Source organism: Mizuhopecten yessoensis, unplaced genomic scaffold, assembly GCF_002113885.1.
Source record: "Mizuhopecten yessoensis strain PY_sf001 unplaced genomic scaffold, ASM211388v2 scaffold3139, whole genome shotgun sequence".
Classification (NCBI taxonomy): domain Eukaryota; kingdom Metazoa; phylum Mollusca; class Bivalvia; order Pectinida; family Pectinidae; genus Mizuhopecten; species Mizuhopecten yessoensis.
The window spans coordinates 53359-63944 of record NW_018404895.1 but is presented as its reverse complement, the minus strand read 5'-3'; the positions used below and the strand labels follow the sequence as shown (position 1 = coordinate 63944).

Below are 10586 nucleotides of genomic sequence, written 5' to 3'. Positions count from 1 at the left end.
TACCTTTACATGGGTATGGCTACCTTTACATGGGTATGGCTACCTTAACATGGGTATGACTACCGTTACATGGGTATGGCTACCTTTACATAGGTATGGTTACCTTTACATGGGTATGGCTACCTTTACATGGGCATGGTTACCTTTACATGGGTATGGCTACCTTTACATGGGTATGACTACCTTAACATGGGTATGGCTACCTTTACATGGGTATGACTACCTTAACATGGGTATGGCTACCTTTACATGGGTATGGCTACCTTTACATGGGTATGGCTACCTTAACATGGGTATGACTACCGTTACATGGGTATGGCTACCTTTACATGGGTATGGTTACCTTTACATGGGTATGACAACCTTTACATGGGCATGGTTACCTTTACATGGGTATGGCTACCTTTACATGGTTATGGTTACCTTTACATGGGTATGACTACTTTTACATGGGTATGTCTACCTTTACATGGGTATGACTACCTTTACATGGGCATGGTTACCTTTACATGGGTATGACTACCTTTACATGGGTATGTCTACCTTTACATTGGTATGGTTACCTTTACATGGGTATGGTTACCTTTACATGGGTATGACAACCTTTACATGGGTATGGTTACCTTTACATGGGTATGACTACCTTTACATGGGTATGGTTACCTTTACATGTGCTTGTCTACCTTTACATGGGTATGGTTACCTTAACATGGGTATGACTACCTTAACATGGGTATGACTACCTTTACATGGGTATGTCTACCTTTACATGGGTATGGTTACCTTTACATGGGTATAACTACCTTTACATGGGTATGACTACCTTAACACGGGTATGACTACCTTTACATGGGTATGTCTACCTTTACATGGGTATGACTACCTTTACATGGGTATGACAATCTTTACATGAGTATGGTATCTTTTTAATGGACAACATTCCTTGAAATGAGAAGGTGGTTTTTGAAAAATTTCAAAATCTTTCTTCATTTCTCTATATTTGAAGTTTTTCCGAATTCCTTCTTCAAGTTCTCAACTGAATTGAAATGGGATTAAAGTTAATATAAGCTGGAAAAGTCCTACGTCGATTCCATTTTACCTTCAAAGAAAGCGACTGTTCAGGGTCAGTGTCGTAGAAGAGAATAATGTTGTGTTTCATGCCCATGCTTTGCCGCACACCGATGTGGTAGAAGAGTGCAGACTGTTGTACAGGAATAGACATATCTACTACGACCACGTCCGCATTGTAAAAATTGTCAAGGATGTCTGTTTCCCCAAAGTCAAGCTTCTGAAACAGCAGGTGCTCCAGCGTCACATTGAGACTACAAATAAAACAGTTATAGATTGATAAACAATGGATTTAAGAATGTCCCCGCAACACACCTTTTAGAAAGGTTAAACAAAACCATTCTATTTGAAAATAATCTGCCTTTCGCCCCCGATCTGTATGATACATTCTTAATTTTATCGAGCCTGAAATGTTAATCAATTTGTTTTGTTTTCTGTACTAGACAAGAAGTAGAAATGCTTCTTTAACTTGAAAGATCAATGACGGATGTCTAAGACTTCTTACCGACCAAAAAAATAAAAATAATAACACTCTGTAATCAAGGGCAATGAAGGAAACATTTGTTGCTTCACTCCAGGAATTTTGCTCAAAATATGTTCATCCACACTTAAGAAGTAGACTTTTTAAGCCAACTTGGACTCCACCCTTTTGCTTGCAATGGATTCACAACCTGCATTTACAGTAAAAAAACAACATGCTAAATGAGATTCTATTTCCTCGTTATGGACCACACCCAAACCCTCCTTCTCATACCCTTTATTTAAATTTACACAACATTTACCTCCCTTGATTCAGGATTGCCCTAGGACAATTAAGGATAAATCCCTTCATTGTACTCAATGTATCATGTACAACACAATTCAATCATATTCAATAATGCGTTGTAGCGCATTTTGGAAAAATATGTTTTAACAAAACTATGTTGGATACCATTATAATGCTAAAAAGTTGCATTTCAATCATTGTATTTTCATTCAAAAGTCAAAACCAATTTTATTTCATTGTTCTTTGTGTTCAAATTCCCTTCAAAATATGTTTTAAACCATCTGTTTTATCAATTGTAAAAGTTGCAATTTTTTGTGGGAATGAAACTGTACCTTCTATGATTCTTACCAGTTCTCTCCAATGGCGGACATCAATCGAAAACTATTTTGGAATTTCCATCATATTTTGAATTGTATGTCACATTAGTAATCCGCAATAAAGACCTGGACAGTTTCCGATTGGAAAATATTCATATATATCTATTCTTACTTTTATTGGACTATAACAATATTTTTCGCTATGGGTTTATCTAAGGACTGTACACATGCAAAAGAAATATTTTTATAAGGGTATATAACACTTACCCATTCACAAATTTAGCATTATCTTTTAGAGACTTACCCATTCACAAATTTAGCATGATCTTTTAGAGACTTACCCATTCACAAATTTAGCATTACTTTTTAGAGACTTATACCCATTCACAAATTTAGCATTACCTTTTAAAGACTTACCCATTCACAAATTTAGCATTACCTTTTAGAGACTTACCCATTTACAAATTTAGCATTACCTTTTAGAGACTTACCCATTTACAAATTTAGCATTACCTTTTAGAGACTTACCCATTTACAAATTTAGCATTACCTTTTAGAGACTTACCCATTCACAAACTTAGCATTACCTTTTAGAGACTTTTACAGTAACGGCGAGAGCTTCTCTACGAGAGTCTTGTAGGATGGACAGCTGGTTTGTAGTGGACGTTACTTGGGATTTAGTGTCGTTGTTGACCCCGCCTTTAGAGACTTACCCATTCACAAATTTAGCACTATCTTTTAGAGACTTACCCATTCACAAACTTAGCATTACCTTTTAGAGACTTTTACAGTAACGGCGAGAGCTTCTCTACGAGAGTCTTGTAGGATGGACAGCTGGTTTGTAGAGGACGTTACTTGGGATTTAGTGTCGTTGTTGACCCCGCCTTTAGAGACTTACCCATTCACAAATTTAGCATTACTTTTTAGAGACTTATACCTATTCACAAATTTATCATTATCTTTTAGAGACTTACCCATTCACAAACTTAGCATTACCTTTTAGAGACTTTTACAGTAACGGCGAGAGCTTCTCTACGAGAGTCTTGTAGGATGGACAGCTGGTTTGTAGAGGACGTTACTTGGGATTTAGTGTCGTTGTTGACCCCGCCTTTAGAGACTTACCCATTCACAAATTTAGCACTATCTTTTAGAGACTTATACCCATTCACAAATTTAGCATTACCTTTTAGAGACTAACCCATTCACAAATTTAGCATTACCTTTTAGAGACTTTTACAGTTACGGCGAGAGCTTCTCTACGAGAGTCTTGTAGGATGGACAGCTGGTTTGTAGTGGACGTTACTTGGGATTTAGTGTCGTTGTTGACCCCGCCTTTAGAGACTTACCCATTCACAAATTTAGCACTATCTTTTAGAGACTTACCCATTCACAAATTTAGCATTACTTTTTAGAGACTTATACCCATTCACAAATTTAGCATTACCTTTTAAAGACTTACCCATTCACAAATTTAGCATTACCTTTCAGAGACTTACCCATTCACAAATTTAGCATTACCTTTTAAAGACTTACCCATTCACAAATTTAGCATTACCTTTCAGAGACTTACCCATTCACAAATTTACCATTATCTTTTAGACACTTACCCATTCACCAATTTAGCATTATCTTTTAGAGACTTACCCATTCACAAACTTAGCATTACCTTTTAGAGACTTTTACAGTAACGGCGAGAGCTTCTCTACGAGAGTCTTGTAGGATGGACAGCGGGTTTGTAGTGGACGTTACTTGGGATTTAGTGTCGTTGTTGACCCCGCCTTTAGAGACTTACCCATTCACAAATTTAGCATTACTTTTTAGAGACTTATACCCATTCACAAATTTAGCATTACCTTTTAAAGACTTACCCATTCACAAATTTAGCATTACCTTTTAGAGACTAACCCATTCACAAATTTAGCATTACCTTTTAGAGACCTACCCATTCACAAATTTAGCATTACCTTTTAGAGACCTACCCATTCACAAATTTAGCATTACCTTTTAGAGACCTACCCATTCACAAATTTAGCATTACCTTTTAGAGACTCACCCATTCACAAATTTAGCACTATCTTTTAGAGACTTACCCATTCACAAACTTAGCATTACCTTTTAGAGACTTTTACAGTAACGGCGAGAGCTTCTCTACGAGAGTCTTGTAGGATGGACAGCGGGTTTGTAGTGGACGTTACTTGGGATTTAGTGTCGTTGTTGACCCCGCCTTTAGAGACTTACCCATTCACAAATTTAGCATTACCTTTCAGAGACTTACCCATTCTCAAATTTAGCATTACCTTTCAGAGACTTACCCATTCACAAATTTAGCATTACTTTTTAGAGACTTATACCCATTCACAAATTTAGCATTACCTTTTAGAGTCTTACCCATTCACAAATTTAGCATTACCTTTCAGAGACTTACCCATTCTCAAATTTAGCATTACCTTTCAGAGACTTACCCATTCTCAAATTTAGCATTACCTTTCAGAGACTTACCCATTCTCAAATTTAGCATTACCTTTCAGAGACTTACCCATTCACAAATTTAGCATTACTTTTTAGAGACTTATACCCATTCACAAATTTAGCATTACCTTTTAGAGACCTACCCATTCACAAATTTAGCATTACCTTTTAGAGACTTATACCCATTCACAAATTTAGCATTACCTTTTAGAGACTTATACCCATTCACAAATTTAGCATTACCTTTTAGAGACCTACCCATTCACAAATTTAGCATTACCTTTTAGAGACTAACCCATTCACAAATTTAGCATTACCTTTTAGAGACTAACCCATTCACAAATTTAGCATTACCTTTTAGAGACTTTTACAGTAACGGCGAGAGCTTCTCTACGAGAGTCTTGTAGGATGGACAGCTGGTTTGTAGTGGACGTTACTTGGGATTTAGTGTCGTTGTTGACCCCGCCAACAGTCCGTCCCCAACTGTCCAGTATGCACACCACCTTCATCTCTGAGGATCAATTACCTACAAATACATTTCAAATATATACTGAATACTGGGAAACATTTGCCTTGTCAAATATTTCGCCCTTTACCGATATAACAATACCAGTGTTATTTTCGCCCTCCACATATTATTCCTAAGTATGGTATGGTGTGTGCATGTTTTCACCGTTGTGATAAACTCATAATCATCACGGAGGCGAAAAAGGCGAAAGGTGAACTTCGGCAAAACTGTCCAAGTATTCAGTATGTTAGTTCTTAACAGTGATCACCTATACTTTATATCATGGACTTGATTTCCAAGACAGAAAAATCTTTACCCACTCGCTCTCAACTGCTAAATACATGTACTGCAGAAGTGGAAATTCCCACATTTGGAAATGTTCATGTTGGGATTCTAACCTGATCATGGTATGAACATTTTTGCAATGACATTGGTTCAGAAATTTATATTCTATGTCGTCTAAGACGTCTAAAAAAATCTCAATAATTAAAAAAAAATCAAAAAAAAAATCTTTTTAGTTTCTGTTTCACCCAAAAAGTAACTACGCATTATACATGAGTGCTCACATACAATACATAATTATTTACGGTATCTAAACCTAGTTAAGAGTAGTATCATGAAATAAATAAATGTGTGTGCAGATATTTTCATGCTACCATATTACTTATAGTGTGAAAAATGTGAGCTTTTCCACAAGTGAAAAAACATTTTTATTTTAGCTGTACACAGCTGCACTACACATCTTAGTCTAAATTTTGTACAGAAATCTAAAAATATTTTTTTCATAAGTTCTCAGCTATCGAATAAAGCTCACAGTGATACATAAGATTTTCCAGAAGAAATGTGCAAATAAGATTGATGCATTTTATAACAAGCTCTTAAATGCTGAAATCTGTATATGAAGCACCTGCTATCTACACTTCCTACAATATTGAGAAAAAATAAATTCATATTAAAATTTTGCAATTTTACATTGAAAATAATCTTCCTAAAATTTACATATATATAAGTTCCAAATATTCCAGATTCTTGGGTATATTTGATGGATCTTTATTTTTAATTCTCAAGTTTCTTAGTATCATAGGGCAACCGTTGAAAAGTGGGAGGTCAATCACTTTGGATGTTTTTTGGGTACACTGCATATATACCAAAACAATGCATAATGACATCTAATGCAAGTAAAAACACTCCTATTTAGGAGAGATTCCAGAATTTAGACCCTTGAATTTAGTATTTTCAATCAGTGTAATTGCTTAATAAAATCTTCCCCTACCTTGAGGGAGTGAGAAATCTCCAATCTGAGGGGTGATATATTTGCTTGTCTAACCAGAGGCTTTGCCAAACCAATGGAATTCCGTCTTTGCGTATTGCAGAGTTATCTTCTCTTGAGAGCAGGTATTGATTGTTACGTCATTCGTTCGTGTGAGAAAATTACGTCGTTTTCTCAAAAATTGATGACGTTACTCTCACAAACAAATGACGTAACAATCAATACCTGCTCTCAAGAGAAGATAACTCTGCAATATGCAAAGACGAAAAATAATCCCCTCATCCAAGGGTTGGAGATTGCTCTTGTTTCACCCTCAATGGTAGGGGATGATTAATAGAATCTATCGCTACTGGTTGTGTAAGATAGAGAAATCTCAACCCGAGGACTAAGATGTTTTGTCCAGAACGAGGCTTGCCGAGGTCTGGACAAAAGATCTTAGTCCGACGGTTAAGATTTCTCTTTCTTACACACCCAGTAGCGATTGATTATTTTTCTCCCATATCTAACAGTATTTTAATGTGAAATAAAGGTTAACATGGACCCAAAACACATACAGGCAATTTGTTGATGGATTGTTGACATGACGTCATTGTATTGTTGAAGTGACGTCATGCCATCGTTATGAATAGGGGAATCCCCCCGTCTCAACCCTAGGGCGGAGACAGATAAATCTAGCACTGGCAAAACGGGAGATAAATCTGTCAGGTGTGGGAGAATAATTTCTCTCGTCTTATTATTTTGGTCAAAACTCAACCAACAGTAGTCATATTTGCAAACAAAAGCATGTTTGGCATATTAATGTTCGCCATTCACCGGTTTTATGACGTCACAATCATCGTTCACTTTTTATGATGTCACAATTTAGTGCTGCTATTCTGCAAAAGGTTATATCTTATCGCCACTTTATTTATAATAATAATAACTTTTATTTGAGGTTCTTATATACCGCTTTATCACAAGCTAGCTTGTAGGTCGTCTCAAAGTGGTTCACAAATTATTATCCATGGTTATAGGGCATTTGCAACCAGCCAATATCTTTCTCAACTCCCTTGGGAGCATACAGCCGGTACTGTCATTTAGGTGCTCACAGCTAGCATTATACATTTCTAGCACTGCGCATGCCCAACCACGTACTCATTTACAGCTGAGTAGACTGGAACAAGCAGATTAAAGCATCTTGCTCAAAGATACACCATAGTGCTGTGCCGTGACGAGAAATTGCAATTAACCCTTCAGTCACGAGCATGTCATCCTACCACTAGACTATATATAGCTACCGGCAGTGCCTACTCAGTAAATGCCCTAAAACAATGAACAAAGCATGTCACTTAGAATTAAAAAAAATAATAATACAGACACCTCAATACTTTTATTTATCCTCTAATAAGCCCACAGAGCAAATACATAACCTCTAGCTCAAGTAGGGAGGTCGGCTTATTACTAGACAATATCATGATGTGAATTAAGAAGTAACAATTGGACTAAGGTATTTATGGGCTTTTATCTATATATTTCTAACTTTAAAAGAGGTTCAGTTGCCAAGGAAGCAGAGTCTATCTGGGCTGCCTGGATATGCTGGATTGGCAGCTTTAGTCAAACAGACTCATACTTGCCAACTCTAGATCTTCCTATTTTGGAAGGAGATTCACGATTATGGACCCTAAAAATTGATCATCTTTTAAGATCTGATGATTTCATCTGAAAGAACAAATCAAAAGATGCCATTTAAAAGTGCTATTTTCCCCCTAGGCCAGGGTATACATACATATATTTCATTTGTGCTTTTAATTCCTAGCATGTGTATGATGCATCTCCCCCATGGAAGTTTCAAAAAGTTGACAAGTATGCAGATCAGACTGCTTATATTATTTCCACACATTACTAAGAAAAATTGTAACATTTTGGTAAAAATTTCATGCGTATAATGAAATAGAAAAAAATATTTTTGTGTTAATGCTTCTAAATTTTCTAGGCTTCCGTTTAATGCTTTTTTAATGGCCTGCACCTGTGCTTCACATTTCATGTCTCCACTATGTACATACCAATACTTGAAAATATTTTCTGGTAATCCTGTAGGCTTGAGTACCTGTACTATTAAATTTCTGTCAACCACTGTTAAGCTGCATATTACTATAAAGTATTTAATTGCATTAGCTAAATATTTTGCACTACACTTAGGGATAACTTTTTTTTCTCCTTATTCAGATTACCTTTAAACATAATTCAATCTAAAACATTATTAAGCGAATTGCCAATCAAAAATGTAATTAAGAGTTTTTCTAAAACATAATGCCAAGATCATTGAATAAAGTTATGTTATATATGATATACATTTGATAAAAGATTTTACCAATGATTTCTGGAAATTCAATAGCTAGTTTAAAAAGTAAATTATTGTTTTATATAAAATTCATAACGCGCGTGACATATTAATAACAGATAAATAACACGTGAGTTAAATGACGTAGAAGAATCAGATATCTACAAACTTGTAAACAATCTCTGTATTCCATGTTTGCATATTGATCAACCTGCACGGCACGCAAACATCAGGACATTATCCTGTGATGGGAATGCCCTTAGAATTTGGAAAACTGTGTGCATATGCACTGAGTTTGTATCATTAGTTACCTGTGTGCATATGTGCAGATATGGTCAAGAAACCAGACGATCAGCATCTAAATTGATTGACCTGCATCTAAACAAAATTTGAAGGGAAGGTGCGATTTTCCGTCGTTCTTCTCGGAAACTGGTTCTGCTTAAATCAAAGAAAAAGTCCGATATCACCCGAAAGGTCAATTAAATCTCGTTATGGAGATATCACTATTAATTAATTCTAATGCTGAATATTATAAGTATGAAATCTGCATCTAAGCTTAAATGTTGATATAATGTTTTCAACATAATTACAATTATCTATCTTGTTTACAAAAAATATAAAGAATGTACGAAGCTATGCTTCCGGTGACCTAGTTTTCGGTTCAGTGTCAGACGGCAAGAAGCATGTCCTTCGACAAGGTAGGTTGAGCAGGTGCCCGTCGTGTGGGGGTTTGTCGTTCTGGTTGTGTCAAGATTCGACATACCGGAATCAGTATGATTTTGTGCAAAAATCACAAACTACCAAACAATTATAGAACGGTTTTTATGGGCTGGCATATAATAGGCCTAGATGACCGGTAGGACCACGTCGAATTTGACCTTCACCCTCAAAATAAACAAAACATGTTTTGAAGTCATTTGCTTGTCAAAACATCTTTTTACTGGTATTTACAACTCATGTTGTTGGAGTCGTGATACAGGATCGACTTTTTATCCATTCGTTTCATGTCACACAACTGAAACCTGTTCTCAGACGCAGTTGATGGCACGGGGTGGAGGTGTGTCTTATAATACGAATCTGATTGGACGATACGTAAATCGGCACGTAGACACCTAACGCAGCAAACAGTTTGAGTTACATGTTCCCTGATCAATCCGCAGACAATCAGTTAGTTGTTTCGGACAGTTAACAAAGTTAATTGAAAAGGAAACATCTCAAACATACTCGTAGTTACAAGCGTTTAAATATGTTAATTAGGACCAATAAATATATGTGATATATTATCGCACCTCCTTATAGTAACTTATACTAATAAATCATATGATTATGCAGTGGCATGTAGGAGATGTCTTCTTGTTCCTGATGATGCATACTTGCAACAGGTGTTGTATCAATTCAGGAATTTTCCAACATCAATAAGAAATTTTAAAATTAAAACAAAAATGCTTAATAAATTTTTGAAAAGTCAACTCTTTTTGAATTAGATTAGTTATCAGATTGGGGGGCGTCTAATTACCCAATACTACCCAATACCACCCAATACCACCCAATACTACCCCATACGATCCAGTTATGAACCAAATACTTCTTTATTACTGTTAAATATATCACCTTTGTAGACGTTATTTACTTCCATATGCCATATTTTATCGGGAAATATGCGATTTGGTGCCGAAAACATCACCGAATTGCCGTGACTATGACCCAATACTACCCAATACCACCCAATACTACCCAATGCTACCCCATACGACCCAATTATGAACCAAATACTTCTTTATTACTGTGAAATATCACCTTTGTAGACGTTATTTACTTCCATCTGCCATATTTTATCGGGAAATATGCGATTTGGTGCCGAAAACATC

At 36.0% G+C, this 10586-nt stretch overlaps 2 protein-coding genes across 2 annotated transcripts in view; one reads left to right on the top strand and one right to left on the bottom strand.

Moving 5' to 3' along the window:
* The window catches only part of LOC110447070 (mitogen-activated protein kinase kinase kinase 5-like), a 9365-nt gene extending 213 nt beyond the window's left edge, over positions 1–9152 (bottom strand). The window contains exons 1-4 of the mRNA XM_021492494.1: positions 9030–9152; positions 8012–8096; positions 4975–5146; positions 1100–1322 (exon numbers count right to left, since the gene is read on the bottom strand). Of these exons, the coding sequence (XP_021348169.1) occupies positions 1100–1322; positions 4975–5129 (378 nt within the window). The 5' untranslated portion in view covers positions 5130–5146; positions 8012–8096; positions 9030–9152. The remainder of the gene's footprint in view (positions 1–1099; positions 1323–4974; positions 5147–8011; positions 8097–9029) is intronic.
* A 192-nt stretch (positions 9153–9344) lies between these two features.
* The window catches only part of LOC110447057 (homogentisate 1,2-dioxygenase-like), a 30324-nt gene continuing 29082 nt past the window's right edge, over positions 9345–10586 (top strand). The window contains exon 1 of the mRNA XM_021492473.1: positions 9345–9416. Coding sequence (XP_021348148.1) covers positions 9402–9416 — 15 coding nt within the window. The 5' untranslated portion in view covers positions 9345–9401. The remainder of the gene's footprint in view (positions 9417–10586) is intronic.